This window comes from Leucoraja erinacea, chromosome 7 (assembly GCF_028641065.1).
Source record: "Leucoraja erinacea ecotype New England chromosome 7, Leri_hhj_1, whole genome shotgun sequence".
In the NCBI taxonomy this organism is placed as follows: Eukaryota; Metazoa; Chordata; class Chondrichthyes; order Rajiformes; family Rajidae; genus Leucoraja; species Leucoraja erinaceus.
In genome coordinates, this window is record NC_073383.1 from 40,309,490 (window position 1) to 40,329,400 (window position 19,911).

The following is a 19,911-nucleotide window of genomic DNA, read 5'->3' on the forward strand; positions in this document are numbered from 1 at the left end:
AAAAGGTACTGTAATGTTATTTGTAAGATTTACAAGGATCTGCGACAGCTGATGCTGACGAACAGATTGTTTTTGTCATTCACAGTTGTCTGAACTAGTTGAAAGGTATCCGGCCTTAAAATAATTTTTTTTTGAAAAAAATGCTGTCAGTCTCCTTGGGGAGCAGGGCAGGAAGCTGCGTTTGTGTAACACATCGGGACCTTTTGGTACCTGCACATTGCCCTTGACTGCATCCCTGTCAAAATATCTTGAGTGCTGCCTGGCCCTGTCTGACTGTTGCTGGCTGATAAGAAACCAGAGATCCCCGGAGTCCCATTTCCAGCCAGGAATTGGAAGCGGTCTCCCAGAGATCAAGAATTCAGCAAAGGAAATCAGTCAATTATATTCTGCTTCCATTACTTCTGGCACACCACACAGGGGTTACGCTCCACTAGGTGACTGTTGGAGACATGCCATGGCCTCTGTTGTCTACCAGCAAGAGGGGTGGAGTTACAGTTCAAGGGTCATCTCTCAACCTTGCTTGCACAGCAGGGCCAACCCATTGGCAACTTTTCAACGGGTTATTTTTGTCTCCGTCTCAACTTCAAACGGCTCAACTGTGACTTTATGTCTTCACACACTGTGAAATTCTTTCAGGATCAGAGAGAACCAATGCCTCATTATCACAAGGGGATAACAGTTTTCCCGTGAGTCATTAAGTACAGGCACATTTGGTCTACAAACGATCCATTTGGAGTGTGTGTATGTGTGTGGTGGGGGAGGAGGGGGTGGGGGAGACTTACTTCGTCAAACAACAGAATGGAGGAGTCAACAAACTAAACTTTACCACAGAAAGTGAACACAGCTTTCGAGTTATACTGAATACTAGTGAGAAGAATATTAAATAGTAGTCTGATCAACAGTTTCAGAGTATCAGGTCAACTTGAACCAAGAGATTAGAAAAGTAAGAATTCAGTTCAATGAAGTTTGAGTTTTTGTTCATATTTCTCAGTTAACAAAATGATAAGTCAATATGTAATGCCAACCTGAGCTCATTCAAAACTCTTCTGTTCCTAAATTCGTCCCCTCGCACATCTGTTTCCTGGTTCGTCTGCTTTGATAATGACTATAATCCTCATCTTTGTTTTCCAATCTCTCCATGCCCTTCCCTGCCTATCTATGACACATCCTACAGCTTGTCAAGCCTTCAAAATTTCCTGGCTTTTCCCAATTGATCACTTGTGCTAAATTGATTGTTATTTATCCCACCCGAGGCCTCACTTGCCATTGCCAAAAGGGTAAAATTCCTTCCCTAACATTTATACAATACAATACAATCAGTTTTATTCGTCACTTGCACATAAAGTGCAAGTGAAATGCAATTGCAGCAGCAGTACAATGAAAAGGAACACACAAAAACACAACAAAAATTTAACACCACCACAGCATTCATCACAGTGGTGGAAGGCACAAAATTTAGCCAGCCCTCCTCCATTTTCCCTCATGGTCGGGGTCTCAATCCTCCGCAGCCGCCGCTGCGGGCGTCCAGATGAGTGAAAGTCAAGGTAAGTCCTGATACGGTGCCTCCCCACTGGAGACCGCGGCTTCAGGTTGGTGTAGGCCGGCGGTCGAAGACTTAAAGTTCCCTCCGCGCCGCAGCCAGAAGCACAACAGGGCAGGCGGTCGAAGCTCCCCTCCAGGGATCCCCGGCGAGGGACCCCCCTCCTGATGGTAAGTCACCACCGCGCCCGCGGTAGAATTTTGCCGCGGGCCGGCGGTGGTGGCTTCTTCTTATCCCGGGTCCCCAACAAGGGATCCCAGGCTGCGGACGCTGCACCAGCTGGAGATCCCGGTTCTCCTCCAGAGAGGGCTCTCCCGCTCCACGCCGAGAGTCCGCGCTGCGCCCGCCGCTGAAGCCCCAGGCGCGTCTCCGGGAAAGGCCGCACCAATCCTCGATGTTCGGCCACGGGGCAGGTGACATGGAAAAAGTCGCCTCTCCGTGGAGGAGGCGACCAAAGCGGTTTCCCCCTTACCCCCCCACACCACCCCCCACACAAGACACACAAAGAAACATTAAAAACATACATTAAAACATACTAAAAAAACAAAAAAAGTAGAAAGAAATGGACACGCTGCTGACAGGGCTGCCGGCTTGCAGCGCCCCCACCGACTACCTCTCTTTTTTCCTTTAAAACGTTCATTTAAATTTCTCTTTGGCTGAACGTCTGTCATCTGTGCCAATATCTCCTCGCAGTTGGTGTCAAGTAATGCCTTATTACAAGCATATGGGTATTTTACAGTCCCGAGACTGGTAAATGAATGCAAGTCATTGTTTATTTTGGAACCTATAGTGGATTCAGAAAGTATTCAGACACTTTCTCCTTTACCACATTTTGTTACATTACAGCCTTATTCTAAAATGGATTAAATTTGTTTTTTTTTTTAAATCATCAATCTACACACAATACACCATAATAAAAAAAGCAAAAACTGGTGTTTAGATATTTTTGCTAAGTAATTTAAAATAAATAACTGAAATATCACATTTACATAAATATTCAGACCCTTTACTCAATACTTTGTTGAGGCGCCTTTGGCAGCGATTACAGCTTCAAGTATTCTTGGGTATGCCGCTACAAGCTTGGCAAACCTGTATTTGGGTAATTTCTACCATTCTTCTCTGCAGATCCTCTCAAGCTCTGTCAGGTTGGATGGGGAGTGTCAAAGCACAGCTATTTTCAGGTCCCTCCAGAGATGTTCGAATTGGTTCGAGTCCGGGCTCTGGCTCGGCCACTCAAGGACATTCACAGACTTGTCACTAAGCCATTCCTGCGTTGTCTTGGCTGTGTGCTTAGGGTCGTTGTCCTGTTGGAAAGTGAACCTCTGCCCCAGTCTGAGGTCCAGAATGCTCTGGAGCAGGTTTTCATAAAGGATCTCTCTGTACTTTGCTCCATTCATCTTTCCATTGATGCTGCTACCACCATGCTTCACCGTAGGTATGGTATTGGCCAGGTGATGAGCAGTGCCTGGTTTCCTCCGGACGTGACGCTTGGCATTCAGGCCAAAGGGTTCATTCTTGGTTTCATCAGACCAGAGAATCTAGTTTCTCATGGTTGAAGAGTCCTTTAGGTGCCTTTTGGCAAACTCCAAGTGGGCTGTCATGTGCCTTTTACTGAGCAGTGGCTTCCGTCTGGCCACTCTACCATAAAGGCCTGATGGGTGGAATGCTGCAGATATAGTTGTTCTTCTGGAAGGTTCTCCCATCTCCACAGAGGAGCTCTGGAGCTCTGTCAGAGTGATCATTGGGTTCTTGGTCACCTCCCTGACCAAGGCCCTTCTCCCCCGATTGCTCAGTTTGGCCGGGCGGCCAGCTCTATGAAGAGTCTTAGTGGTTCCAAAGTACTTCCATTTAAGAATGACGGAGGCCACTGTGTTCTTCGGAACCTGCAACGCTGCAAAATTTGTTTCATACCCTTCCCCAGATCGTGTGTCTCAACACAATCCTGTCTCGGAGGACTACGGACAATTCCATCGTCTTCATGGCTTGGTTTTTGCTCTGACATGCACTGTCAACTGTGGGACCTTTCTAGACACGTGTGTGCCTTTCCAAATCATGTCCAATCAATTTAATTTACCACTGGTGGACGCGAATCAAGTTGTTGAAACATCTCAAGGATAATCAATGGATACAGGATGAACCTAAGCTCAATTTTGAGTGTCATAGCAAAGGGTCTGAATACTTATGTAAATGTGATATTTCAGTTATTTATTTTTGATTACTTTGCAAACATTTCTAAACACCTGTTTTCGCTTCTTCATTCTGAGGAATTGTGTGTAGATTGATGATAAAAAAATTTTTTTAATCCATTTTAAAATAAGGCTGTAACGTAACAAAATGTGGAAAAAGTGAAGGGGTCTGAATACTTTCTGAATGCATTGTATACTAAAGTACAAAGGTGGTTATTATGATTATTAAGAAACCAAACTAACTGCGTATTTTTAATGTCACAAAAGTCTACTTTTGGGTGCAAAGATGCATAGACATTAGGTACAGCAGTTGGCAATTCGGCCCTTCGAGACAGCACTGCCATTCAATGTGATCATAGCTGATCATCCACAATCAGTACCCCGTTCCTGCCTTCTCCCCATACCCCTTGATTCCGCTAGCCCTAAGATCTCTATCTAACTCTCTTTTGAATGCATCCAGGTAATCGGCCTCCACTGCCTTCCGAGGCAGATAATTCCACAAATTCACGTATGAACAAGTTTTTCCTCATCTCAGTTCTAAATGGCCTACCCCTTATTCTTAAACTGTGGCCCCTGGTTCTGGACTCCCCCAACATCGAGAACATGGTTCCTGCATCTAGCGTGTCCAATCCCTTAATAATTTCATATGTTTCTATAAGCTCCCCGTTCTAAATTCTGGTGAATACAAGCCCAGTCACTCCATTCTTCCATCATATGGCAGTCCCGCCATCCTGGGAATTAACCTCGTGAACCTACGCTGCACTCACTCAGTAGCAAGAATGTCCTTCCTCAAATTAGGGTAGACCAGTACAAACCAAATATAAACAGAATGAAAATGCAAAGGAGTTAAACATTAATGATCATATCTTATTTACATATAATTATCTGTTAATGTGTTGCCATGAATTACGGCATTTACATATTGTCCCTATCAACATGGGATTAATTTTAACCCAAACAGGGTTGAGTGCTCTTTTTGAGCTTCCAGAAATGCTGTAAGTAATGTCTATTTTATTTTAACTGTTCAAAAAGTATTTAAACTCCTTATTATTCATGTAACATTGGTGATTGGTGATAAATGTAAACTAACTGGGCAATTGGAAACCGGATGTTAAAAATCTACGATCAATCAAAAGTGATCAATCCAAGTTAGCAATCCCAATCCTCGCCTCTCTGGAGGGAACTGGACAGATTTGGGTTCACCAATTTCTGTGACTTTCATTTTATTTGCTACAACCATCCCTGTAATCTCTATTGCAAAAGTGCATTTCTGACTAATCATAGCTAAAAGAGAAATATCAAATAAACAATAGCTTTCCAATTCACAAAATCTACATGTGAATAATCCTCAAACAGCATGTTTTACTATCAACTCTCCAATTTAATTGCCTGTGCAACTGTTAGACTAATCACCTGCCCACCTGGTTAAATAGGTTTTCAGAGAATGGATCTAACATCACATTTTATATTCTGTATGAATGCAGGATTCAAATGCGAAGGGTTCCAAATACTTATTTGGAGCTTTGACCCGATTACATCAGTAAATTATATAATGACAGTTCCAGTTAAATTTCATGATTCAATAAATTTCCTGGGAGATAATTACGTAGAATCCATAATACATGCAGCCATGGTAACATCAGTGTTTTACCCTGAGTCATAGGTTTCAATTCCCATTCCAAAGATTTGTGCGCAAGAAGTTGTCCGATTATTCCTGAGGCAGTCCTGCCTTATGATTGAGTTAGAAAAGCCTTATCTTTTCTTGAATTAATATAATGGGACCCATATCACTTTGTTTCAATAAAAACATGGAGAATCAGAGGATCTTACAGCAGGGAAACAAGCACTTCTACCTCTTGAGTTCATACCAATTATCATATACCCATTAATCCTACACCAATTTCATTATTTTTGTCAACACATTTCCATCTTGTTTGCCTTCATTAGTCAGGTCATTGAGTACAAGAAATGGGACATCATGTTACAGCTGTAAAGATGTTGGTGAGACCACATGGTGGATTGTGTGCAGTTGTGGTAATCCAGCTATGGGAAGAATGTCATTAGGATGGAAAGGTGCAGAAAAGTTTCACAAGGACATTACTGGAATTGGAGGACTTGAATTATAAGGAGAGATTGGATAGATTGGACCTTTTTTCCTTATAGTGTAGGAAGCTGAGGGCTGACCTTATGGAGGTATATAAAATCATGAAGGGCATAGATAAGGTGGATAGTCACACTTTTTCCCAGAGTAGGGTAGTTTAAAACCAGAGTGCATAAATTTAAGATGAGGGCAGCAAGATTTAACAAGGAGCAATTCTAAGGGTGGTGGGCAATTGGAATGAGTTGCGAGAGTAAACAATAGAATGACAGTAATTCATTTAAAAGACATTTTGACAGGTACGTTAATAGGAAGATTTTAGAGGGATATGGGTCAAACACAGGCAATAGGACTAACTTGGAAGGAATGGATGAGTTAGGTCAGAGGACATGTTTCCATGCTTATAACTCTATGATTCCTTCTCCTCCAAAATGCTACCACTCCTCTACACAGTAGATTGAATTTACGGCAATGAACCAGCTTACTAACACACTGCTCTTTGGAATGTGGGCAGAAAGCAAAACACTCGAAGAAACAAATATTGTCACGCGAAGGGCATGCAAAATCCATATAGACACACCCAAGATTGCAAGAGCTGTAAGCCAATGGTTCTACTAGTTGCACCACCAGCCGATTATTTTCTCTCAACCATTACCATCCAAATATTGAATTATCTAGTTATAATCACTATTTTTTTCAGGAGATTTTGCTGTGCAGAAATTTTGGCCGCAGTTTGGCCTGCATTACAAGAGGAACTACAATTCAAGGACACTCCTGTGGCTGTAAAGCTTTTGGAATATTTTGAGTTAGTGAAAAGTGCCACATAGAGATACGTCTTTTGAAAAATCCCCATAATGAATTCAATCCCAATGTATTTGTTGTAATAATTTTCAAACCCGCTTTTAAGTAGACATTCATCCAGTTCCTTTTTAAATGTGTGAGCGACCTAGTATTAACTGTTTTAATCAGCAGCCAATCCAATCTCCCAATTACTTATGCAGTGAAAATAAAATTACTTCTAAATCCAGATTCAAAGCTTGGGAATAAGAGTTCAAATGCAAGAAGGATACATACCCCAGAGGATTCTGTTGTTACAGCAATTGTTAGTATATTTGAATCAAATGCTCTGAAGATAGAATTTGCTAATCTGTCCTTGACATCACACACTACTGTCTGGCTTGCATTCCTTCAGGAGAATTCAGCAATACATTTTCTCAATAAATTTCAAGTTATGCAAACAATGATCAATTAAGTTAGTTAATTCAAACCCTGGAAATGATTTCAGGCCTTATTCCAAAGTGTTAGACAAGAGAAAAACAACAGGGTTAGCACATTCCTACGAGGATTAATTTACACAAGTATTCTCTCTTAAATAAAAGGATGCAGATGCTGGAAACGTGAAACCAAAAATAAAAAAATGATTGGTACAGAGAACAATTTGGTCAGCAACTGGAGAAAACACAAGTTACTAACAGATGCAGCTCCTGCTCTGGAATGGAAACAAAAAGAAGTAATCAACAGGGAGAAATCCAGTGACCATGAAGGGGAAATGTAGAAACAAAAAAATTAAAGACATACAGAGGGGAGAGATTCAACAGTGGAATGACGTGCTTGATTCACTCCAAGTAAAATTCAGAAGCAAAAGAACATTAAAGGGTAAAATTAGTTACGTAAGTGAGAAGCAGGTTAAAATTAAAGAAATAGCATGGCAAATCTGGGGATCAGGGATAAGGCTGAATGATTCAGCCAAGGTTAGGTTATAGCTTTGATCAAAGCAGAGGGTGTCATATTGTGATCAATCTAAATTAGCAATCCTAATCCTAACCTCTCTGGTGGGAATTGGATGGATTTGGGTTTCACATTGCCAAGGAGATAGGAGATGGCACGCTATTATTCCAGAAGCTGGAAATAATTGGTATGGAGCACTAAGCCAATTACAAATAATAGACGTGGCAATGGAAGAAAGGTATACAGTGGCAGGTCACAGTTAACTAAGGAACAAACAGACAGAGAATAAAAGAGTTTCTCTAATCTATTCCTGCTGTCCTCCAACCAAACAGCTTTGTTTGTTCAAAATCCACTGAAGTCGAGGATCCTAGCATTGATTCATCTGTGAGGTGTACACCAATTATCGGCCATGTTTTAGCTGTGTCTCACAAGTCACAATTCCCAAGTGCTTCAATAACATTTTAGAAACCTAGGCACAGAACCTACACGTGCAGTTCAGAGAAAATTTTGGAAAATATCTTCTTGTGTCAGCATATACAGAATTCCCTCCAGCATTGACCAGTTCCCTATCAGCATCATCCAGAATCTGCTGAATATGCATGAAGTGCAGCCAGACAGGAAACAGGAAGGAATGCTTCAATTGTAACCATTTTTCTTCCTCGACCTGTTGGCCATTGTGTAAACAAAACAGTTGCATCAAGTCAGAAGTCTGCTTTCAATGCAAATGCACAGTATGAACAACAGTACTATAGGAATCCACATAATAGAGGGAGGCAAAGCATGAAACAAAGGAGGCATGTGGTCAAATGGTGCACTGATCAGAAAATGTATCATCCCAAAATATTAAATAATTATAAAGACATCTATACTATGTCCTCTGGTGGAAAAGGACACAAATGATTTTGAGCTGCTTCTTTAACAAAGGAAACAGGCTGATTTGCAAGGCAGCTTGTAAGGATGTCAATAGCTGTGAATTTTACAATTGTATGTCCAATGAATGTTAATGCCAGTATTATAAATTCCATTTTGTCTGGAGATGGTTAATGGCTAGCACATTTACTCGTCACATATTAACCCCGACCATCATTTTATACAGGTGAAATCAAACACAGAAATAAATGAATATCTCTGCTTAGAATCATAGAGCTATAACATCACAGAAACAGGCCCTTTGCCTATGCTAAACACGTTGCCTAACTGAGTTAGCTCCACTTTCCCCCTCTCATCTTAAACCCTCTAATAAGACTCCCCTACATTTTACAGAATTAGGAATAGTTCTTTATTTAGGAGGATTATATCAGTATAGAATTAAATCTTTGACAAAAGAGTTTGACAAAAGGATTCACAACCTCAGGAGTTCATCTAGCGTTCTGTATTTTATTGTGTAAAATTAGCCTCCGTATTTATAATGACATCTCAGTTCTGTCTCCATTTTCTTCAACCCTCTGTGAGAAAGGTAGCAGAAGACTCTTCCCAAGGATGGAAAGTTATTGATAAAAAATGTCTATTCAATGCTGAATAAGTACTTCACAATTTCACCTTCCATCACTTTACTGATCGATGATAAGGTGGTAGTTTTTCTATTAATTGTAGGCCCAATAAACTGGAACATTTTAAACAGTTACAATGATGACAGTGGTGTAGCTTCACTATGGCTGGAGATTTGGATGGTTCTACATCACAAATCTTCCGCACTAATAGCAGGATGTTTTCCAGTCCCATGTCTTTACCAAATTCAGTGGTTTAGACTTTTCTTAATATCACATCCATTGAATCGAGGATGTAGCAGCCATGAAGTAAATGCATTTTTTGGTAAATGCATTATGTTATCCATGGGAAGAGACTACTGATGCCTTTCGACAGAGAGGGCTAAGGAAAGTGGTAAGGAGATAGGACGAGGAGTTATCATTAAAAATAGGGAGGCTGGTTTTAAGGAACAAAAAGCAGAATGCTGAAAGAAATCCCTAGGTTGTAAATCCTTTCAGCACAACATTTTAGCAAATAGTCCCAGGGAAGCAATCCAATCCTCCATTAAATACTCATGACAAATTGGTTTTGTGGCATCACATTTTAGAATTTCCTTCAATTTAGGAACCATCATGTTCCACACAGAATTTAATTATCTCTGTTTGTACTACCTCTTATTACCATCAATCACACCTCTAAACAGTACAAACACTACTTAATCCAGATGTCTATCTATATGTTCACTTATTGATGAAATACTCCTACTTACAATGCAGAAACAATGCCACACTTCTCAGGGATATAAACCCAAGATCAATATTCATCACTTTATACCCGTGTGCTTTGACTGCTGCTATTGAAAACAAACCCACATTTACATCTCTATACAGCAACACATGCATCAAAACAAAGTGCTTTATTAAAAGGGAAAGGAGGAGACAGAGGGAGGAGAGCTGCAGGGTGGTGATCAAAGAGACACGATTTTAAAGAGGCTTTTGGTATCATAAGCCAGTCATTTTGGAAAGGAATTCCACTAAGCAGGACACACTTTGTAAAACGAGCCAACCGTGATAGGGTAGGGAATGAAAAACAATAAGACGTCTGGATGTTGGGTCATAACTGAGTTGGCAACAACAATAAATAACATAAAAGGAACGTTAAAATCACTGGGGCATGATGACTAACGGAAAGGAGTGATGATTGTGCATGATTGCATGTAGGCAGGAGTTCAGGATAGAGAGCCCTAGAAATAAATGGTCTTCTTTCCGGCATCCCACCATACACGCTGTGTGCACTTGAATTCCTCCAAAACTGTTGATTGTTCGCAAACACACAAGTCCCATTCATCCAGCATTAATTGAACCCGTGGTTTAAAATGGCAGCAGGACCTTGACTTTGAAATTCTTATCCCTATTTTCAACCTTTATCCCTCACCAGCCTCATCCCTCCCTATATCCCTGATCCTCTGAGATGCTCCTGAAACTCTGAACCCTGTGCACATCCTGATTATCACGGCAATACTGGTGATGTGCCTTCAAATGTGCTGAAAGTACACCAGGAGCAGAGAGGCAGTGAAATACACTCAACAAAATCTCTTCACCTGTCCACCTCTCCCACATAGTCTGTAAATATCTTCCCTTACAGTAAGCCTTGCATCACACGTCCCATGCCAATGTTAAGTTTTGTTGGTAACCTTTTCCTCCAAGTTTAAACATTATTAAAGGTGTTAGACAATTACAGCTTGACTTAATACCATTGTGAAAAGCAAGGGCAAGTAGCTATATAATGCTGGAGCTCCACACACGAGAATCAAACTGCAAGACGACTTCCTGCAAGAAAACAATACAGTGGCCAGCGCGTGCAGACGTTCGTCATGTTAAGACAGCAGGGACAGCTCCAGTGAGGAGAGTGGCAGAAGGACGGAAAGGGAAGGCTGCCTCTGAAGCCTTCCCTTTCATTACAGAGGTGCTGTTCTTTGGCGACAAGAGAGGCTAGTCAGTGAAAGGCTTTTGTCTTACAGCTGTCACTGATAATTCCACAACCCAAGAAGGTGGTAATTAATTATCCTTTAAAGGCCCATCCCCTACAATGTGTTTGAGAAAGCAGAGATTTTTTTTTTTTTAAAAGGCCCTTGTGTCTCATCAGAATCCTTTTAACATCAGTTACAAAGAATTGGGATTATCTTAATATCCTCTTCTTTGTTTTGATCTGTTTCCATAGACTTAATTTTCTTTTGTCTCATCTCACTATTTAAATAGCAGCCTTTAAGATGGTGAACAAGAATGGAGGAAGGAAGACTGAGGAAGAGTGATTTAACAAGCACATAAAGAGTTGAAACGGTGCTAGCGCAAAATGTACTGTATTATTCATCTGCACACACACAGATGATGAAGCTGAATTGTCAGTTTGTTTACTCCGCAACATTTTGTTTTTATGAATACAATGATAAATCATTGATGAAAAAAAAAATCAAGAAAAATAATAGATTCACACATTACAACTGTTTTACTGGGAAATGACAAAGCTTTAATAAAGCACAGGCAATAAAGGACCTGTGACACTGCGGGGACCTAATCTGCGAGTTTAGAAGAGTTTGCGCTCGACTCAAACTCGCAGCATGGTCGACACGTGGTCCTAGGAGGTCACTGTATAATGCCCCTGTCACACTTAGGAAACCTGAACGGAAACCTCTGGAGACCTCTAAGCCCCACCCAAGGTTTCCATGCGGTTCCCGGAGGTTGGAGGTGGTTGCCGGAGGTTGTGTGCTGTGTGTCACAAATGAAAAACTTGAATCCGAAAATGAAAGATTAAAAAAGGAGTAACTGTCCTGGCAAAACACTAATCGACCTTGACTTGAGTCACCAAAGGTTGTGCAGGAATTGGCTGACAATGTAATATTGCAGTTACATAATAATGTACTGACTTTATACCTTTATATTTTTAGACCACTTAAAGTAGATATGTTATCCTATTGGGAAGATTTGTAGATTTGAAAATCTGAGAAACCATCCTTACTGCTCAAATTGCATATAGTTAGATGATGTTGTAGAGTTGTAGACTAACAACTCCAAGGGGCGGGAGGTAATGCAAGGGTTAAATAGGCTTTTCTGCCAAATGGAGTTGTCTGCTAACAGCCCCTGTGTCAAGCAGGCTGGCTTAGGGAAATAATCAAGTGCTTAGGAAAATAATTGTGCTCACTTGGAAGAACTAATCCTCATATCATGCAGCTACAAGCACAAAATAAAGCAAGACACACTTTTCTTTCCAGAGACATCTGAGATTAACACGACTTCTGACAGAAGAAATAACTCAGTATAAACGTCAGTATGAATGAGCAGTGTTAAAATATAGTTGACTGTTGAATGTAGATTAGGGAAGAAGCGTGGACTTACTGAGTAAATAAATGAATGCTGCGCATGAGGTAACGAACGCTCCTCAGGCCGAGATCCAAAACAGTTCCAGGACCTGAGGAGGAGTTCAGGGCAAGCTGTCGTCAGGACTTCTCGACCTGCAGTTATTGAAGTAGTGAAGGGCATGCGAGATTCATTATTTTATTACTTTTTATTGTTGTTTTAATAAATGTTTCATTTTTAATCTTATATGTGTGTTCTTTCATCATCTTTGATTGGAATTCTCAAAACCCGTTTTCAAGATTACACAGACCCAGAGTCTCTGCTTGCTCCTGCCCACCAAATTCATCTACAAATGCCTCGATTTTATCTTGACCCCCCCCCCCTCCGATCGGTCCTTCAGTGCTACATCAGAAAGACATGTTCTTTGCCACTTAAGTAACTTTCAATTCCTAGGCCCCCACCATCTCACCATTACACAATGCCCAGTCCCTATATACCTCCATCTCCATTGGGAAGGTCTCGGGGCCCACCAGTTCTTCCTTGGACAGAGACCCAATCTGTCCCCCTTAACTAACCCTCGCCTTTGATTGGTGAGATATGTCCTTAACAAATTCTCTTTTGACTCTTCAAGTCAAAATGTAGCCATGGATACTTGTTTGGGCTCCTGCTCTGCCAGTCTTTTAGTTTTGTTACGTTGAACACCCCTTGTTCCGGCACTATTTCAAACTCTTTCTCTGTCACAACTTCCCGTCCCTGTCCACTTGTACTTTCATCACTTGGTTCACTCATCCCTTTCCACCTAACCAGTCCCCATCCCCAGTTTTTTCTCTTGCTGGGGATGTAACATTTGACCTTCCACCTCCTCTCTCACTTCCATCCAGGAAAGCCAGCAGCCCTTCCAGGTAAGACAGAGGTCCACATGCACCTCTTCCAACCTTGTCTTCTGCACTTTGTTACTCTCAATGTGGCCTCGGTTACATTGGCAAGATCATGCGTGTGGGCGACCATTTTACCGAACAATTGTGCTTTGTTCACCAGGGCCTGTGGAGCTCCTGGTTGCTAACTACTGTTCCCATTCTGACCTTTCTGCCCATGGCCTCCTGAATTGCCAGTGAGGCCACACAAAAACTGGAAGAACAGCAACTAATTTTCCATTTTGGTAGCTTACAACCCAACAGTATGAATGTTGAATTCTCCAATTTCAAGTACTAACTTCCCTACACCCCCTCTCTTTCCCCTTTTCCCCCGCACCTTGGTGCTCACAGATTTCTCCCACCATCCCAGTCATCTTGCTCGTTTCTCCTCTCTTTTTATGCTCACATTCCATACCTAAACCCCACTTCCATGTTATCCCTCCGCTTTCCCCATCCCCTGTCCCTTTCCTCCCAATTCCTACCTTTTGGTTTTACTTTTCACTCCTCCTCTTCTTGCCTCTATGATACCTTTTTGCTTATTTTCACCTCGCCTTTGTCACTTACTCCATCCATCTGCTAATCATCAACCCCCCATTTGTATCTACATGGCATTTGCCAGGCTTTGTCCTGGCGCCACTTCTCTCTCCAAGCTTTCTCCCCCCTACTATATTTGTTTTAAGAAGGCTCCTGACCCGAAACATCATCTGTCCAGTCCCTCCAAAAATGCTGCCTGATCCATCAATTTCCTCCAGCCCTTTTATTTTTATTCGACTTTGCTTACACAGCCTTTAAAAGTAATTCAACAAATGTTTTGAAGAAAATTCCAATGGAATAGAATCAAATAGTACAGGAGGAGGCTATTCAGCCCATTGAACCTTGCCCTGCTCTCCATTCAGTTCATCCCTTTTCCCCTGCTCTTACCCGGACATCCATGCCTCCAATTTGTGACTATCAAGCTTAATGATCAAAATAAAAAGTAGTAGATCAATAATAGGCTTCTACCTCTATGCCGCCTCACAAACCATTAAAAATCTGTTTTTACAAAAAAGCTTTTTCACAATCGCAAATATATGCAAGGAAGCAAATTAACAAAGGAAAGAAGTGGTTCTAGATCTTAGTCTAACACTATTCTTTATGCAGTGAGAACAAACACAATATCAGCTCAGTTGAATTGACTTTTTGCACCAGGTAAAACCGGCATTCATCTGGGAGGAACAATAACTGTCACCATCTTTCATGTTTTTGACTCCCTTTCTTTATCTTTGCACTATTGCACACAGCTGCACTAAACTTTGCCTGATTATGGTAAAAAAAAAAACTCCAAACGGGCTCTGTGGCTAGTAATAGCATCCGGCTACAAGAGAATTCACAATAAAAAAAAATGTTTCCCCCCCAATCATATTTAGATAAGAGCTTAACAAAATAAATGGCTTTCAACCCCAGCAAGCATGTGGCCAGGAAAAGCGATTCCGTGCAATAAATTTTAAGGAGGGGTAAGCAAACAATCATGAGGATGGGAAGAGACTGAGATTTCAAGAATGCTCTCTGCAGGAGATAATAAAAAAAAGGTTAAACAAAAGTCGGAAATCCTTTCCTTCCTTCCTTGTGCGGGAATTAGAGTAAAGTCGCCTGCATCTGCTGCTCACACAAATCAAACCTCGAAACAGAATAGAAGAATCTGACCTATGTGCTTGGGTGTGGGTTGGTGAGGAGAGGGGAAGTGAGGGAGACAGCGACCAGCCAAGTGGACAAGGACCAGTGAAAAGGATATAAGAAAAAAAGATAAGAAGACTCAGTGAACACGCAAGTGGATGAATGATGGAGAACTATGCTGGGTTGCTTGACACATTAGGGGAAAGTTTACGGTGATAAAGGAACAAAGACCAAAGCTGAAAAAGAAAAGAAAAAAGGGTCGAAATTGCATTTAAATGTACAAAAAAACATAGTGTGGAGGGAATGGATGGATGTGTTCAGCATTCTGACCTTTGAACACACAGCCTTGAGGTGCTTTTGTGTTGAAGTTATCCAGGAGGATATCTGGTTGTAAATTAATACCGATTGTGGTCTGCTAATTTGGAAGGGGAGGATCCAATCACATAGGCATGAACAGAGACCCAATTCTCTTAGTTTGATTATAAATCTGGAGGGATGCTAGTGTTGAATGCCAAGCTGCAGTCAATGAACAACTTGACACACGTGTTCTTATTGTCCAAGTGGTCCAGTGCAGACAGGAGAGCCAGCAAATTCACATTGCCTGTTGATCTGATGTGGCAGTGAGTAAAATTGTAGTGGGTCCAGGTGCAGGTCATGCTAATGCAGGAGTTAATATGTGCCATATAACCAACTTCTCAAAACACTTCATTACCATGGCGTTAGTGCACCAGGTCATTAGTCATTGAGGCATGTCACTGCACTCTTCTTGGGCTCTGGTATTATTGATGTACTTTTAAAGCAGGTGAGAACCTCGGGCCTAAGTAATGAGAGGTTAAGATGTCTGCAGAAACTCCAGCCTGTCCACTGCCACAACAGATCCACAAGGGATATGAATTTGCTGGCTTTCCTCACTGCACAGGACCACTTGGACAATAAGAACACATATATGCCTCTCTGTGATTGTATCCTCGAATTATAACCATATAACCATATAACAATTACAGCACGGAAACAGGCCATCTCAGCCCTACAAATCCGTGCCGACACAACTTTTTTTTCCCTTAGTCCCACCTGCCTGCACTCATACCATAACCCTCCATTCCCTTCTCATCCATATGCCTATCCAATTTATTTTTAAATGATACCAACGAACCTGCCTCCACCACTTCCACTCGACTTCTTAATTGGCAAATCACAATCGGTACTAATTGGCAACATGACCTCCTCCTTGATAGCATTAACATAAAGCACCTCAAGGCCTGTGGTCAGTCCCTTGCCCTATTCTCCCCATTCCCACGACAGTAACCAGATACAGATCCAATGCCAGTTTTAAACACACCAATAATACCACTCCCTCCAACGGGAATTCTATAAAACCCGCTTTCACTGCTCCCCCTCTGTGATTCCTGCTGCTCTTCGCTCCTTATCAACCAACATCCTTTTGGCTCCATGTCTCCCTTAATCTTCTTTTATCATCTTTTTGTCTGCTTTTCATCTCTAGCCTTTGTCCACCCACCCACCAATCAATATCCACCTTAACCTGTATCCAACTATCACTGGTCAAACCTCCTCCTTTCCAGCATTATCTCCCCCACTACAATCAATCTGAAAAAGGGTCCCGACGCGTAACTTCACCTTTTCATGTCCTCCAGAGATGCTGCCTGACCTGCTGAGTTACTCCAGCACTTTGTTGTTGGACAAATAATGAGCAATAATGATTTGGAGTACAGGAGGGAGTTTGACAATCTGATTGAATGGAGCAAGAACATCAATCTTGCTTTCAATTTTAGCAAGACCAGGAGTTGATTGTTGACTTAAGGAAGGGAAAGCTGGAGATCCACAAATCTGTCTACATTGACACACGCCAGTGGAGAGAGTCAACAGCTTCAAGGTCCTGGGAGTACATATCTTTGAAGATCTGTCCTGAGCCCAGCACATTGATGCAACCACGAAGAATGCTAATCAATATCTCATATTCCTTGGAAGATTGAGGAGATACGGTATGCTGATGAATAATCTATCAAACTTCTACAGTTGTACGATAGAGAGCATACTGACAGTTCCATTGTGGCCTAGTTCGGCAATTCAAATGCCCAGGAATGAGGGAGGCTAGCATTGCCTTGTCCATCACAGGTAGTGACCTCCTGAGATTGAGGAGATCTATGGAAGGTGCTACCTCAAAATGGCAGGCAATATCATCAAAGTAGCCACATCACCTTGGCCATGCTTTCATTTGGAATGGAACGGAATACTTTATTGTCACATGTGATAAGGCACAGTGAAATTCTTTGCTTCCATACACAAGGTATGCAAAAAGTGGCCACATACAATACGATAAAACGTTATTCATCCCCAGAGGGAAATTGGTCTGCCAAACAGTCGCAACACACAAGGTACATGAAAACTTAAAATTAAAAGTGAAAACAAAAAGAAAAAGACAAGCGACTGTTGGCTGGCTGCGATGTGCACAGCACCTAAACCAGTACGAACGAACAAACAAACAAACAAATGCAGACTTATCCCCTGGGCCGAAGATTGTAAACTAGAATGCCCCCCCTCCCCCCACACTGGGTCCCCATTTGTTCTCCCACCATCCCTCATGGCGGTCCCCCCAAGCCGGGTCTTCTCCCCCCCTCCCCGCATGCTCATAGACATTTGATCATGGGTCGATCACGATGCCACTCCACCATTGACATCCAAGGCTCCCGTTTCTGTCGAGAGGCGTTGCAAAGTTACAAAGTCCCTCTTTGTTCTCACTCCCCCCCCCCCCCCCCCCCCCCCCCCCCCCCCGCCGACCCCCCCCCCCCCTCCAGCTGGGTCCTCCATTGTTCTTCCTCCGCCTCCCAACGGTGCCCCTAGGCCGGATCCCCCATTATTCTTCCCCCTCATGGTGGTTCCCTCGCTGCTACCGCAGTAACTATGATCTGGGTCTCTGTGGACTTTGGTTTTGTGCTTTTATGATTACCTAGTATTACAGTTATTTATTTATTATATAATTAATTATTATATATTTGTTTCTGTGTTATTGTGTTAACAGGCTTGTTAAGCTGCAGCAAGCAAGAGTGTCATTGTTCCATTACTGGTATATATATGACAATTAAACACTTGATTCTTGAAACATGAATCCAGTTATAATACAATACTAAAAATATGCTAAATTATGAACTTATTAGAAAATGCACGTCAAACTGTGAAATAAGCAGAAGGCAATATAATGCTTGATAATATGCTGTGAACCAGCTATTCGATCAGTAGATCATGTGACATCGTAAATTGCACGAGCAAAGCTCCAGTCATTTAAAAAATTCGTCAGAAGCTAGAGATTGAATTATTTTTTTGAACCTCTATCAAACATTTAGAATTCTTCACATTATAAAGCAATTTTATCCATTATGGGCAAGCTGAGTACAGTTACTATTAGGTCAAAATGATACATTCATTGAGATAATATAATAGCAGTGTGGAGGAGAAAGGCATATGTTAAGTACTGCATACAATATGATTCCAGGTCACATTATGATGCTACCTGCACTTTCCAGCCACACATTGTTGAGAAATATCCCACATTACTTTAAAACACATTATCATACAGGCACATCTATCACAGAGTGCACAACACATTCATCCTCAAGAAAATAACCTCTTCCAGTCTCATTTCAATTATATCATTGTTGGTGTGTGTCTTACCCACCTTATCTCTGTGCCATTATATCTTTGCCTCACAAAAAAAAGTTCATCAGCCAAACTCAGCAGCCTGTTTGGGAAACGTGTTCCAGATTTCCACTGATCTTCATGTGAAAAATGCTTCTTGACATCACCCCTGAATGGCTTCTATCGTTATATACCTTTGTTTTGGACTCTAGGCACCAGAAGGAATAGACTGTGGCTGCACAAACATCTTTTAAAATGTTTTTAAAATGTAAACATCTTTTGTGAGAAGAGAGCTGTGGATTTCCACTAACCCTCAATGGAAACACTCCTTAATATAATAAGTAAATATACATTACCAATTCTCGGGGTATGAAGATATCTTCTTGGCGTGCAACCACAAGTGAAACAGTCTCTCCATGTTTAGTGCTGCGCAGCATTCCAACCAGCTCCTCCTGAGTTTTCCCCATGATATCAACGCCATTCACCTGGTGAAAAATCAGATCTTTACTTACAATTGCAGTGATAATTACAGGTAAAATGGAAGTGAAGCTAATGCAGCTTTGCCTTTTAAGCAAAAATAAAATGAACTGAATAAAAAGTAGCATTTCTCTTTCACCCTCCATGACTTCAGGATTTCCCAAGGTGGTTTACAACCAATGACGTCATTTCCGAAGTGTAGTTATCAACATAAGAACTAGGGTGAGCTTTTTAATACATGAACTATCATTATGCAGACTACAGACCTACAAGAGAAAGCTCCATTGAAAGCAAGGAAGGTAATAGGGAAGGTAGACAAAAAAGCTGGAGAAACTCAGCGAGTGAGGCAGCATCTATGGAGCGAAGGAATAGGTGACTTTTTGGGTCAAGACCCTTCTTCAGACTATGTGGGGGTGGGGGGGCAGGAAGAAGAAAGGAAGAGGCGGAGACAGTGAGCTGTGGGAGAGCTGGGAAAGGGAGGGGAATGAGGGAGAAAGCAAGGACTACCTGAAATTGGAGGTCAATGTTCATACCGCTGGGGTGTAAAGTACCCAAGCGAAATATGAGGCGCTGCTCCTTTAATATGTGGTGGAACTCGCTCTGGCCATGGAGGAGGCCCAGGACAGAAAGTTTGGATACAGAATGGGAGGGGGAGTTGAAGTGCTGAGCAACCGGGAGATCGGGTTCGTTAATGCGAACTGAGCGGAGGTGTTGGGCGAAGCGATCGCCAAGCCTATATCAGTATCAGTATCAGTATATCTTTATTGTTATTTCCTGAGCACTCACATACCCAGAGGAAACAAAAAAACGTTGCTCAACCAGTGTCCATTCAGTGTGCAGTACA

At 41.8% G+C, this 19,911-nt stretch overlaps 1 protein-coding gene across 2 annotated transcripts in view; it reads right to left on the reverse strand.

Annotated features, from left to right (window-relative positions):
- The window catches only part of pard3bb (par-3 family cell polarity regulator beta b), a 1,003,167-nt gene that overhangs the window by 493,547 nt on the left and 489,709 nt on the right, over positions 1 to 19,911 (reverse strand). For both annotated transcript variants that reach the window (XM_055638338.1, XM_055638337.1), the window contains exon 10: positions 18,947 to 19,075. In XM_055638338.1, coding sequence (XP_055494313.1) covers positions 18,947 to 19,075 — 129 coding nt within the window. The remainder of the gene's footprint in view (positions 1 to 18,946; positions 19,076 to 19,911) is intronic.